The sequence below is a fragment of the Thermobia domestica genome, chromosome 11, assembly GCF_964235325.1.
Source record: "Thermobia domestica chromosome 11, izTheDome1.hap1.1, whole genome shotgun sequence".
Taxonomy (NCBI): domain Eukaryota; kingdom Metazoa; phylum Arthropoda; class Insecta; order Zygentoma; family Lepismatidae; genus Thermobia; species Thermobia domestica.
In genome coordinates, this window is record NC_137464.1 from 230,055,487 (window position 1) to 230,070,795 (window position 15,309).

Consider the following 15,309-nt stretch of genomic DNA (forward strand, 5'->3'; position numbering starts at 1 on the left):
AGAGGATAAAAACAGAAAGAAAAAAAAAAAGAAACATCAAGGAATAAAATGGAATGGACTTACAAAGAGAAGAATTGTGCTGAAAAACACGTTGTCAAGTACGCACAGTGAACTTCAAATGGTGATTATGTAAGGTGAAATATGGTGGAGTCGATTTATGTTCAAATAACAAACGCGCGCATAAACAGACTTCCCTTCCCTTGGTAAATCCATTCTATTTTATTCCTTGATGTTTTTCTTTTTCTTTTTCCTGTTTTTATCCTCCATGACCAAGCCTCTATGGGAGAGTCGAAAGCTCGGAAGTGTAAAGAATATTCAGGAATTACAGGAATTTATAAGTAGAATGACAGTCAGAATTCCTGAGCGTGGTTTTACATTGTCTGAAATCACTCTTGGTTCAAATACAGTGAAACTTCTATATAACGGACAGTAACGGGGAACGTAAAGCCGTCCGTTATTTGGAAGTGTCTGCTGTTCGGAAAACGCTTAGGATGCAACACAAGAAAAATTACTGCAATGTATACAAAAATTTGCCTGCATCTTGCAAATGGATTACTTGCAGTCAAACGAAGATAAAATGCACGAGACGTCATTCCATTCTTCAACCAATGCTAAAAATTGCTACTAAACAATATGCACTTAAAAAAAAAAAAAAAAAAAAAAAAAAAAAAAAAAAAAAAAAAACCCTAAACGAAATACGAAATACATCATCTTAGTCAACAATGCACAATAATGTTAGAAATCTTGCCTGTTGTTGTTTGAAATTGCAGAAAATATGAGACTTTTATTCTTGGCTGTCCGTTATTTAAAAGTTCTGCATAGGCACTGGGGAATAGTTTTCAGTGTCCGCGTCCGTTATCGAGAATATCCGCTATTCAGAAGTAAATTTTCCGAATGGTATTCTGCCGAGGAATTGAAAAGTGGCCGTTATTTAGAGGTGTCCGTTACAAGTTTTACTGTATAATGTTAAGAAAAATGACTTAAGCCCGTTATTGCACCTGACGAGTGCCTGAAGGTAGCACTCGAAATATTAGAAATAAAACTGAGTGGCGAACATTAATAGGTGAATAATTCTTTATAAATAATGCTAGGCAAATATGTACTAAAAAGATTGTTTGTTTGAACTTAACTATAACGGATACAGAAGACCAAAGTGAATGCCTTTTAATATTGATACGATTACTCTTCAAGCCGCTTAAAATAAAACAGAAAAGTAATTTTGAAGCGTCCAGTGTGTATCGCGTCGCGACGCAGTCAAGTGATAATTGCTGTCATGTGTTTTATATACAGTACACACAAGTAATTACACGGAACACAAACATACTGAAAGCATTTAGTTTTCAAGACAAACGAATGCAACAGGAGAAAAGTAAAAATGATTTACTAAGAAAACAAAAGTCTGGTCGTGCGAGTACTAAGGAAAATGAACAAATAAAGAAAATGACCAGAACGGGAAAGAAAGAACTATTACCTGAACCCGTGCCAATTCTGCTGCAGGATCAGCAATAAGTTGTTCTCCACTGACGAACAAAAATTGATTCAAAGGGAAGAAACGTAACCACCGTTCTAAATGTCTTGCATACACTCCTATTTTAACTGGTCCCCATGAAGTGTCCACAAGCCCCATACTTTTATTGCAGAAAGCCAAATCTTCAAAACGTTTCATGTTCCTCTTCTTACTACGAAAAGAAAAAGATTACAGATGATGATTTTTCACATTTATAATAATGCATCATACGTTGAAAAGCATTATTAAACATAAACAATATACATACAACAAATTACTTACTGAAACAATGAAAACATTTATTATACGACGTTCAAGTACGTACAGTATAAACACTTTAGCCGAAAGCTTTGAGTTGAGTGGTGTTGAACGTCCGGTTCAGCAGCGAGGCTATGTGAGAGGCGGACCTACTGATTAACGTGAAATCCGAACCACATGAGCTCCGCAGGGAATCAAGAAGAAAGCTTTATCAGATAGGGAGGAGAAGGGAAAATAAATGAATAAAGAAGTCGCTGTGAAGTATTCAGTTGCGTACCACATTGAAATGCAAAAATGAAATGAAATGAAATCTTTGAGTTTTACGTCCCACGGTTATGCCGGTTAGGCTAAAGGAGACGGTGATTATGAGATGAATGATATGGTGGAATGAAGAAAGTGGAAGGAAACGGGAGAACCCCGAGAAAACCAACGCACACGGTGTTTGTCCACCACAAAGTTCACTTGGCGGGGGTTGGGATCGAACCCGGGACCCCAAACACCAGAGGTGAACGCTCTACCACTGAGCCACCGCGGCCCCCACATTGAAATGCAGTCACGTGATAATGTTGCCAAGTTGAAAGTGGAGAGATGATTGGGTTGAATTTTAGCGTCCCTTTCAGCACCGAGGTTATGAAAGAGGTGTAGCTACACCTTAACGTGGGATTCGAACCGCACGAACTTCCACCGGAAATCGAACCCGGGTCTCCTGCGCTGAAGCCACGTATGCTAATTAAATAGCCATTAGAGATCTCAAAGTGGAGAGAGTTAAGTAGAAAAAGATAGACCTAACGGTGCTTAGGATTAGGAATTAGATTTCTGGGCTGTTGGCCTCTAAGGCCATTTAGCCTATCCCCTATATGAGGGATGACGTCCCTCGGCGATCACACCATTCGATGCAAGCGAAGGAAGAAAGGATTGGGGAAAAGGAAACGGCCTGGGACTTAGTATGAATTTGCATAGTATGAATGAGGGAAACCCAAAAAACCTCACTCAAGATGGCTGGCCTGAGAAAGCTGTTACACTTTTTCGACCGAATGTCCCCACCGGGAATCGAACCCGGGACCGCTCGCACCAAAGGCGACAGCGTTAGCAACTACGCCACGCGGGGCCACAGATCTAACGGTGCGTACAGACTGATTAGCAGGAAGAGGGAATATGTGTACAATAATTATATACAACCAACGAGAAACAAGAAGAGAAAAATGAATATTAACAGAAATACAAAGCAACTCCGTACAATACAATGAAAAAAATATAGATGACAATAAAAGGAAGAGGGAATATGTGTACAATAATTATATACAACCAACGAGAAACAAGAACAGAAAAATGAATATTAACAGAAATACAAAGCATCTCCGTACAATACAAAGAAAAAAATATAGATGACAATATATATATATATGTATTATGAAGGAATTACAAAAAAGTAATGACAGTGATGAAAAAGGACTGTAAAATATGAAGAAATAATAACATAATTATAATAATATTTTTACAAAATTTAGATACTGAGAAAGCGTATTTATGGAAGGTTAAAAAAAAAGGGTAAAGTTAGCAGACAGAATGTTAATGTATTCCTATCTCTGTCTACTGAACAATGAAGACTTTATGGAAAGGATTTTGAGAATATTTATGCGAAAGATGGTGTTCGAAAACACTAGTGTGGTGTTTTGTGTTCTCTGGAGAGATAGATGGTAATTTTAGCGCGGTACAAGCATCAGCAATTGATGATGAGGATCAAAAGAGGAGTTTTCGCGAAGGAGAAGGTTTGACAGTGGAATTCATTCAAGGACATTAGTAAGGATAGAAGCAATCGCAACATCGGAATGGTGAAATATTAATATATTAACGTTTCAAGAACATTTTGAAACTACAAACTATTCGTTGGAATTAAAAAAAAAAAAAAAAAAAAATGCAACTCAATATTTTTCCTTTGCGGAATAGACTATTTTCTCTTCACTTTTGAAATACAGTGAAATTTCTCTTTGTGATCACTCCTCTTAATGATCTAATATTATACTAACGCGGATTGCCATCTTTTAACACACTCTATCTATCTTGTTCTAAACTTCCCGATAATTATATTAATCTCTGAAAAGTTTCAAACTATAATACAGTATAATTTAAATAAAACTGTAAATTATTTTCCGTTGTGAAATCTCGTAAAGTTAATGTACCTTGAACCCCTATTCAGCGACCACCCTTAACCCTGACCAACAGGTTCAAGAGGAAAGTATCTGCACCCTCTGTTAGACGATTACTTATTGCTTTCCTCTATGGAATAAACATCGTCAGTGAACAGTCTATAGTGTCTAAATATTATGTGATCGAACTTTCTCCTACACACTTGACGGAGTAAACCGATTTTATTGTAGAAACGAGTTGGAACTGAACATGTTTGTGTCTAAAGATGTTTCATGTATCCTATTTATCTGAAATGTCTTGAAGCAGGACGAAAACAAAGTGTTTCGAATCAAGGAATTGTGAAGTTTTGACATTCGAATAAAACTTTTCAATTTACAGTATTAAAATAAATTCCATTTGTCTATATATGGTACCTGAAGTTATTAAAAATTACACTAAATTGGATCTTGAGAAAACTGTAGTACATTTTCTAGTTCAGATTTGTTCAATGTTATGACGGAGACACTGGAAAGTGATCAGCAGATGGATAAGATTGCAATTTTACGAATAATGACAAAAGAGCACGTACTCATGATATTTGACATGCTTATAGACTCATTAGAAAATGAAATTATCCGAGAAAAATTTATCCATCTTGTGTAAGCAGTTAATTCCAAATAGTCAAAAATAAGAGGTTTGTGTAGCTGTGAGGGGATAAAAAGTGTCGAAATTTTAAATCAAATCTTTTCTTCCGAAATGAATATCTACTTATATTGACATTACTATATACATACAAAACCAACAGCCCCTTAACGACTAAATTTCAGCGAAATAATAAACAGTGTTGACTTAACAGAAATTTCACCGAAGTCTTCATCTACTCTACACGAAACAGCAATTTTCGTGTGTGTTATAGTAGACAGAGAGATGTAGAAGAAAAAGGTTTCCTACGTATAATTGAAAATACAAAGAAAAAAAGCTAGACTTTCCAGAAAAAAGAAAAAAACATAAAATTTCCTTTTAAAAGAAAAGCCGACTTTTATATGCCAAGCTCTTGCATTTCTAATTGCATCAGTTAAAATGGAAGGATCATTATTTCACTTTTAATTCAAAAACAAATTATTCAGTTCTAAACTACTCTATACAACATTGATATTTATCTCTGAAAAGCTGCTTACAACAATACATTTTAAATAAAACTGTAAAATTATTTGTCATGAACACCACGCCTATTTCATAATAACTGATTGAATTATAAGATAATCTTTTCACGGTAGATATGTACGAAATATTTCTCTGTAATATAAGATCTACCATACCTAGCAGCTTGTGTATAATCCGATATAGCCCTCGTTACTGGATCCCTCACTACAACTATTAGTTTGATATGTGGATTCATTTGAAACACCCGCTGTGGCACCTCCCGAGTTACAAAGTAACTTGGAGATTTTTCCATTGTAATTTGACCTTCTAAAGTTGGCGGCATACACGACCTGAAATGAACAAAAAGTGCAGAATAATTGCAACATTAAAAACACAAAGATGTCACGCACATTAGCAAAGAAAGAACACGAAAGTAAGAGAGATTTTGCGCCAACATTGACGGGGTTCATAGAATGGTCAATTTATTTACAGTTTAATGTTCCTTTTGTATATCGAAGCTAAGACGAAAATTCGTTCATATCGTGTACACCGTCCTCACCTTCAGTCAATATGTTAGAAACTCACACAGTTTGATATTCCTTTGACAATTCGGGAGTTACGTGGCAACTGACAGGACTCGAACCAATAGCCACTAAGAATATAGGATAGAACCAAATTGACATATATTCCTTTCGGTGTAAGCATACCATGCTTTCAATAAAAGTAGAATGTAAATGAAAATATGGTGTTGCAAATGACAAATCCATTCCGAAAGCAAGCGAAATATATACACGTTATACAATACTATTTATTTGCTGAAAAAAAAAAGTATAGTTAGGCGTTTCTCTCACAAGATTAAATATTGGGCTAGTGCGATTATAATGCCTTACTGATGTATGGTACTTTCAAAGGTCAATAATACGAAAACTACAATACCTGCAAAACTACAAAACTACAATAGAAAACTAGTTGAGAATGCCCGAAGAGCATTGACAGAACTTGAAAACAATTTTTCTTATTAACTTCTACAGGCTTTATACCAATTGTTCTATATACTTTACTATTATACTTTGTAATATTTATTTATTTATGACTTCTTTCACTATATGAAGAAAGCCTTCTCCGAGCACTTAAGATATCTATCCATTTATGATTTTCTTAGGTACTAATTTTTTTTTCCCTATATTTTGGTTAAGAGTTGTGTTAAAACATTCTACGATATATTGTTTTACGAAAACACATGCTCAATCTTGGAAAATTCGCAAAAATCATCTCTCTATGACTTGCGGTTCCTGAGATATGGTTTTCATAAATCTCCCGAAACCCGAACTTCTGGCCAATATCTGGGGAACGAAGGCCAGTTGGCCAGTGGCCACCGGTTACTGTTTGGTACCAAAATGTTCACATCGTCTTAGGTATTAATCAACACCGACGTCCGGTTCCCGAGATATGGCTCCTTAAATCTCCCGAAATCGGAAGTTTTTTGGCCAATATCTCGGGAACGGTAAGAGTGATACGAAAAATTCCATCACTTCTTCCAAATAATTTTTGATGCTCTATCGAATGGAGGGCTCAAAATTGAAAAATTCGCAAACAACAGACAGACAGACACACATACACACACACACACAAATATATATATATATATATATAGATATAGACATAGAGAATTCAGTAACGAACTTTTTAAATCCGTTGAAGATAACTTGAAGTTGCGCTGACAACACTGTTAAACCTTGTTGTATTGCAGTATATGTCGAATAATGTCCCCCTGTCGATATTGCATAGTGTGAAATTTCAGCGTTTTGCATCTATTAGTTTAACCCTTTGGGGATCCTATTGTACAATTTGTACCATACGCGTTTTTCATGGTACATTGCGTTATTTCTCTTCTATTTGAGCTTTTTCGTCGTTTTTTTTTTTTCTTTCTTTCTTCAAAGTCCAGAGGCCTTGTAGAAGACATTACGTATGGTTTCAGACCGTCCTGCGTCCAGACATAGGAGGTGATGACGTCATAAGTCTAAAATTTATATTTTCGTGTAATACCTTTTGGGGGGGGGGTATGTAAAGTATTTTTGGCGAGCTTATTTTTGCACGTAGAAGATTGAAATTTTGCACAAACATGCAGTCCACAGAGTAGTATTTACCAGATTTTTTTCAGATTTCTGCGTTAAAACAGGAGGGATCCAGAGGGTCAAAAAGTTGAAAAAAGGGATATTTTTACCCAAAAATCCCATTTTTCCTCATTTTCCCGCCTTAGATACATGATGGAGACAAGTGAATGGTACCGCCTGAAAGGCAGTTCTATTCTGAAGAGAATGATGTGCGACACATGGCCCTAGGGTAATTAGGGAAGTGTCAGGGAATTTTTATTAAAATATACTTCTGTATAGGGGAATTTTGGACATTTTCGGTATTATTTTTGTGCTGGCTTATTTTTGCACCTAGAAGATTGAAATTGTGCACAAACATTCAGTCCACCGAGTAGTATTTTCCAGATTTTTTGATCACATTTCTGCGTTAAAACAGGGGGGTACAAAGGGGCTAAACGTTGAAAAAGGGAAATTTTTACCAAAAATTCCTTTCACGGGATTTTCCCGCCCTAGATACATGATGGGGGCAAGTGAATGGTACCGCCTGAAAGGCAGTTCTTTTCTGAAGAGAATGATGGGCGAAACATGACCCTAGGGTAATTTGGGATGTCTCAGGAATTATTTTACCTGAGATCATGGTGTTTTACGGTAATTTGGGGCATGGTGGGAATTCCTGATAAAATTTCCCCCGCCCTTGGTGTTCAAGATAGAAACTAGAAATTTGGCACACACATTCAGTATACCAAGTACTATTTATCAGATTTTTTTTAGATGGCTACGTTCACACAGGGCCGCTCCAGAGGGGCCCAAAGTGCGAGAAAAAAAATTTTCCCTTTGACATCATTTTCCCCGCTCCTGGTATATGGTGTGAGCATGCAAGTGGTATCATTTGAAAGCCAGCTCCATTCTGAAGAGAATGAGGTATGAACCGTGATCCTAGGATAAATAGTGACGATGCAGTAGCTGCTTGACTGAAAGTCTAAAAAATAGCCCAAAACCCCCGGATCTCTTAAGGAATAAAACTTACAAGGGCATATCAAGATAAATGTCCACCCTGTACAGAGATAAATTCTATAATATTGTAAGGTAAGATGACTCAATTTCTCAATTTCTTAATTTTACAGCACGTATCAGTTACGTACTCTCACTCACTACTTACTCTTCTTTATAAACTAGAGCAAAGCAGCATAGTTTTGACAGGAACTCCAAACATACCAGGAAACTGACAAAAATGATAGTTTTATCGTTAATTTCACTTAGTATGGCAACATAAAGCGTACAATTTTCGTAATGTAACTTCTCACGAGTGACACGACAAACTAAACAAAGCCTGGCTTTTTCATCCCAAAATCATGTCAAGTGGTTGCTTTCTTCGAATGCTGTATATTTGAATTTCTACGCTGGTTTTCTCGATCTGTTTCAATTTTAAAAATGTACAAATCAAGCCAATAAAATCTGAAAACAGACAAGATATCGTTAAATGAGAATTGATCTATAACGTGACGTTCACACGTCACAATTGCTTGAGTGATTAAATTAAAAACTGGACGCATTTTTTTAACTAAATTATTAAAAGGATATATAAAAACACGAACTATGCTGTAAGAAACTTTTCATGAGCGATCTTAGAACAGCAACAAAGGAAAGGAATGAACCCACATTTGACATGTACTATATTTCATATAGAGTAGGCGTCAGTATAATTTGAGTAGCGTCGAGGCATACCCCTTAAGCCTCGGAAATGTTGTGGAAAGAAGGTAATGTTTACTCCTATAAATATAGCTAGAAACTGAATTCTTAACCATGTTGGGTTTGTTGTTGTTCCTCTAAACACAGGAAATCAGTGAATGATTCCTACTATAATAGCAAATACTGCACCTATAGATAAAACATAATGGAAATGTGCTACTACATAACAAGTATCATGGAGAACAATAATTTAAGAGCCTGACTTACTAAAAATAATACAAAATTTACCATTTTTCTTTTGCTTGTTTATTCATAAATGAAAGGAAATAATGAAATGCAACTTACCAAAATCATAGATAACGCTATTCTACATCAGAAAATATGAAACTGAAGAATTTTCAGTGTTGCCATCAATAGAAATTACAGTGTTGCCACAATAACAACTCCCCCAAAATCTCAGTTAAGACAGCGACTAAAGGAACACATTCAACTGCATTTCATTACGTATCATGCTGTCTTGGTATCCTGTGAACTATATTTTAAATAACAGTTGTATTTAGTTTGTTCCTCTAGTTAATAACATATAGTTATTAAAATTAAATAATAGTGTTATTTGAAAAGTAATTCACAGGATACCAAAAGAACATGATACGTAATCAAATGCAGTTAAGTTCGTTCCTCTAGTCACTGCCGTAACTTAGATTTTGGGAAGTTGTTATTCTGGCAACACTGAAAATTCAGATTCATATTTTCTGTTGTAGGATAACATTATCTATGATTGTAGTATTTCACTTATGAAAAACAAGCAAAAGAAAACTGGTAAATTTTGTATCATTTTTAGTAAGTAAGGTTCTTGATGAATTCGCTAACATCACCCCTGCGACACCGCCTACTGTAAATAAGAAAATGAATCCTAGGGTTTATAAAATTGAAGGAGAATTAAATAGCAGTACAAAGTAAATTTTATGGAAGACTACTAGAAAATAGTACAGTAATGCTAGTCAGAAGAGGATAATGAACAGGATGTAGCTCTATAGACATCATTAGTCTTCTGGAAAGATATGTGCTAAGGAGGGAAATAACTATTTCCCGAAACATTCGCAGTTAGATAGTTTTGAATGCTTCTAAGGTAAGTACTTTTAATGAATACTGGAAATGCATCCTATTAAATCAAGCACGTTTAAAGCTGATTAATATCGGAGCTAGTATAAAATATTCTTACCTGTACCACTCCAGACCTAGCTGGTACCATCGATCAAAGAAATGAACCTCGAACCCTGCAGCTCGTACATTGGGGTGAATACGAATAAATTCTAAAAGTGCTCGCGTTCCACCTTTCTTCACACCAATAATAAGAGCATCGGGAAGTCGACGACTTGTTTTCAGACCTTGCTGCTTTAAAAAACGATATTTTGGAGTATGAAAAACAGTCACAAGTGCTGGTTCTGCGCTCTCACTCACACCACCTTCACTACTAGATGCTCTTGAATTTCTATATAACACATTCACACGTTGCGGAGACACACCAGTTCTCTGTTGTAGCACGTTCACACTATTTGTATCCAGTTGCTGGTTATCATTATGGTTCCCGAATACATTTGACGACAAGCTACGCAAGCCTCGATGGTATTCTTTTAAATTGACCACTAAACAGTAGTTGAAATTATACAAGAGGGACAGAAGTCCAATAAATAAAATCACAAATATTACGAAAAACTTCTTCTTAGTGCGACATATAACTTCCATTATTCTTGGCACATTGATGGGACGAGTGTTCCTGAGTGAACCTACAATAAAAACAGTACATAAAAGAATTCAGAAGTACGATTTATTACAATTTTTACACATTTAACTTGACAAATCCTTAAGGACGATCAGTATGCATAACCTTCCTGCTTAATATGAAGTATTGTCAACAGAATAAATTGAACTCTATGTAAATTAATCTTGTATATACAGAGTATTTTCATAAAAGAACCGAAGATTAGCAATTGAGTAATAGGACACAAAAATTCGTAGTTTCGGAGTAAACCATTATTTTTTTAACAATTTTACAGTGAACGTTAGGATTAATACCACGAGTAATTTCAAGCCAAAAATGTCAATGAAATTTATATATATATATATATATATATATATATCGGGTGTTGCAAAATAAGTGTTACAACTCTTGGGAGGTGAATCCTGCCACTGAGACAAGAAAAAAAGTTCTCTTGAACTTTCGGCTATCGTACATAGTTTCAGATCTACAAGGTGCCGAAAGCGTGGGAAATTGACTTTTGGACGCCAATAGTTCGGAAACTATCCAACATAAAGAGGGCGGGTAAAAAATTCACTGAAGAAGTCATACCTGTTCTATTGAATTTTGCATGTTTCACAATCCTACCATGCACGCGCGAGGGATTCCCCAAAGGAACGTAGGGAGTCCCGGATAATCTTCCAAATGAAACTTGGTCTAAATGGATATGAATTGATAGGCTTTCTACCAGGTAACAATAATTCGTTTGTCTTAAGTCGATATCTGGAACAAATACAAAATGGCGGACACCTTTATGCCCGTTGTGTGTGGTTGCATAATCGCCAGGTACGGATGCTGTCCAACAGTGACGTTCTGAGTATTAATTGTAGCGAATGTGTACTCAAATGCTCTAGAAAGACATCCGGAGTGTCGGTAGAGCATAACAGATGAAGCAGAGCGATTCACATGTGTGGAAACACTTAACGGAAAATGTCCAGAAATGCACTCATACTCAGTAAACGTGAGCTCAAAGCGTCGGAAATGTAAGGATTAGCGTCAAGAACATGAAAGTCAATTCACCAATAATATTCCCTCAAACCGATGCAATATGATGTGCACGGTTGCATACCAATAAGGATGCAACAACTGAGGCCAAGTTGAAATTGTGCAATGGACTCAGTAAGAAACTGGGTAAACTAAAGGAATGTCACTAGTGGGATCGCATGATCGATATTGAAATGTGGCCAATGTGTGTTGATATCAACATGTAGCTAATGGACAAATGTCAACATGTCGCACTACTGCTGGGACACCATCTCACGTGCGAAAACTAGGAAAATAACGTTGTACATTCTGCTATTACATCTCGTGCACCTTTTGGTAGAACGTAACTAGGACACGATTGTATCAATGTCCCTCTTTGTTTGGGACATTGTCCCAAAGTCGACACATATGAAAAGAAATATCTTAATGCATGGTTCAAATTGTGATAGAGCGTGAAAATAACAAACTTGTATCATGTCTCACGTCTTCTGGGACATATGACGTACTCGATATCAAAATGCCTCCAAAAATTTGTATCTTTCACACAGTACACATGCCAAGACAAAGACGAAAATGAACTAATTTGGCACATGTAACACTACAGCTGGAACACCATACATATGGAAAATAAAACATGAGAAATAAGAAGAAACGTCTTAAAGCTCTGATTGTTTACAACTGTGCAGTAGGAGTAACAAAATGTAACACACAAGCATGTCGGGAGGCTGTACAAGAGCGCTTGCCAAACAAAGTGGGTACTCCTCAAAGAAATGTATACAGAGAAAGTCAGGCTCCCTCGAGCCTCAGGGCTAGAGCGCTCGCTTTCGCTCGCGTGGTCGCAGTTTCCAATCCTACTGGGAGCCCACGGCCTCAGATTCAAGACCCGAGAAGTCATTTCCTATTTTTCCCACGTGGGACGGTGTCCCAGCAGTAGTGGCACATGTTGACATTTCTCCACTAGCTACATATCGATATCAACACACAAATTGTCCGCATTTCAATATCGATCATGTGATCCCACTAGACATTCATTTAGTTTACCCAGTTTCTTAGTGAGTCCTCTTGCACAATTTCAACTTGGCCTCAGTTGCTGCATCCTTATCGGTATGCAACCGTGCACATCATATTGCGTCGGTTTGAGGGAATATTATTGGTGAATTGACTTTCATGTTCTTGACGCTAATCCTTACATTTCCGACGCTTTGAACTCACGTTTACTGAGTATGAGTGCATTTCTGGGCATTTTCAGTTACGTGTTTCCACACATGTGCATCACCCTGCTCCATCTGTTGTGCTCTACCGACACTCCAGATGTCTTTCTAGAGCATTTGAGTACAAATTCGCTACACTTAATACTCAAAACTTCACTGCTGGCCAGCATCCGTACCTGGCGATTATGCAACCACACACAACGGGCATGAAAGTGTCCGCCATTTTGTATTTGTTCCAGATATCGACTTAATACAAATTAATTATTGTTACCTAGTAGAAACCCCATCAATTCATATCCATTTAGACCAACTTTCATTTAGCAGATTATCCGGGACTCCCTACGTTCCTTTGGGGAATCCCTTGCGCGTGCATGGTAGGATTGTGAAACATGCAAAATTCAATACAGCAGGCATGACTTCTTCAATGAATTTTTTATCCGCCCTCTTTACGTTGGATAGTTTCCGAACTATTGGCGTACGAAAGTCATTTTCCCACGCTTTCGGCACCTTGTAGATCTGAAACTATGTCCGATAGCCGAAAGTTCAAGAGAACTTTTTTTCTTGTCTCAGTGGCAGGATTCACCTCCCAAGAGTTGTAACACTTATTTTGCAACACCCGATATATATATATATATATATATATATATATATATATATAGTTTTACGTCCGACGATTATGCCCTTTATGCTACAGGAGATGGATGATTTTGGATTTTTTTCTGCTCTCCCACCGGTAATCAAACCCGAGACCACATTCACGAAAGGCACACATGCTAGCCACTAGACCAGGTGCAGGACTCCAAAATTTCAAGTAACTAACTAAATAATACCTTAAGGTATGGATTTCAAGTCACTATTTTCAATAAAAGTAAAAAGTTTAACTGGGTGGTGCGTCGAGATGTTTCCAACCTCAGTACCAGAAAGGCTTACAAAGCTATTAATTTTGACCATGAGTGATGATGATATCCTTTTTCTGCACATCAGAAGAAAATTTAATTTGGAATAGAAGCAATACAAGAAATAATACTAGAGAAATAACAGGACCATTACCTGCCAATTCAACCACATATGACATCCATTAACAGCAATGTACATAATATTTTGGTAGGAATTTTCTATTTATTATAGTAACGGAATACGTAAAATGTTTCGATTTTTTGGTTGTAGTGCTTCGAAGATACAGCTGTTAAAGTTCGTCAGCTATATATAGGATGCAATAAGGCAATTATGGGAAGTAAACGTAAACTTTACGTAACAACTTACAAAGAGTGAAAAAAGTGGCTTGACTGGACCGGGATCTCCGGTATACCATGCCGATCCGTTAACCACTACGCCATGGTGGAAAGACTACAAGGTGGTTGCATGCGCATGTCGCCTGGAGCGCTGTCGTGGCTGTGACGTCATCTGGTTTGCAAGAGACAACGGGAAAAGGCGCGGCTTTAAGTGACAAGTGGAAATTCTTTGTTACTTTGTTCTGTTAAATGATATCAAGAATGCCTAGCTGTGCAGTGTACGGCTGTAGTAATTATTACAGAAAAACTAAAGGAACTAATATAAAATACTTTAGATTTCCTCAAAAAGAGGGGGAATGTCTCCAGAAATGGATTTTAGCTTGCAGGCGACAGGACAAAATAAACCTAAAATATCGTAAGTTTTACATAAAAGTAATAAAGAAATGCAATGTTAAATGAAATTATAAAAAAGCGATTTCATTATGTAGTTTCTTTTTAGTATTAATAGTATATAATAATAGTATATAGGGCTACAGTAGCTTGTGTTGATTCTGCATACAAAAATCCAATAGTACGATTTAAAAAGACGAACTTTGAAGCAAGATCCGGATTCGAAATCATGAGGGAGGGGAACCGACAGAGGTTATCAATTCTATCATCATTTCCTTCTACATAACATATTGAGACAAAATTTTCCCCACAGAGGCAGGCATGTAACTCGAGAAGGGAGGCACGATGATCTAGGAGGCTTACCTCCCTCGAGTTACGCAAATGGAGAGCATTGAACGCGTTAAAGTAGTTCAGATCCCATTTCATTCTGGAGGTCTGCATTCCCTGTAGCCTCGGTGCTAAAACGGGACGTTGCCCTTCAAATTAACTAACGAATGGAAGGTTCGTAATAACGATTAACGGTTGCAAAGATATATAACAATGTAGATCAAGAGAATAAAGTATCCACCTACCATGTCAGGGCGACTTTGTCGGGACTTTTTTACACCCAGATTTTGAAATTTTTGTTCATTTTAATCATATCTTTGGATAATTACATATACATATTTAGAGGCCCCCTACAGAATTACAAAATTAAGAATAACTGCAGTAAATTTAAAAATATAGTACATTCTCAACCAATCAAGGAAGCACGGTGGCTCAGTGGCAGAAGGCTCACCTCTGGTGCAAAGGGTACTGGTCCGCTTCTCGGTCAAGTGAGTTTGTGGTGGACATCATTGTGTCCGTGAGTTTCTCGAGGTACTCCCGCATTCTCATT

At 36.9% G+C, this 15,309-nt stretch overlaps 2 protein-coding genes across 2 annotated transcripts in view; one reads left to right on the forward strand and one right to left on the reverse strand.

Annotated features, from left to right (window-relative positions):
• Nucleotides 1-15,309, forward strand: part of LOC145665485 (glycine receptor subunit alpha-2-like) — a 229,088-nt gene that overhangs the window by 90,777 nt on the left and 123,002 nt on the right. The gene's annotated exons all lie outside the window — the stretch shown is intronic.
• The window catches only part of Hs3st-B (Heparan sulfate 3-O sulfotransferase-B), a 67,727-nt gene that overhangs the window by 40,562 nt on the left and 11,856 nt on the right, over nt 1-15,309 (reverse strand). The window contains exons 2-4 of the mRNA XM_081731756.1: nt 10,040-10,604; nt 5,212-5,385; nt 1,472-1,679 (exon numbers count right to left, since the gene is read on the reverse strand). Of these exons, the coding sequence (XP_081587882.1) occupies nt 1,472-1,679; nt 5,212-5,385; nt 10,040-10,563 (906 nt within the window). The 5' untranslated portion in view covers nt 10,564-10,604. The remainder of the gene's footprint in view (nt 1-1,471; nt 1,680-5,211; nt 5,386-10,039; nt 10,605-15,309) is intronic.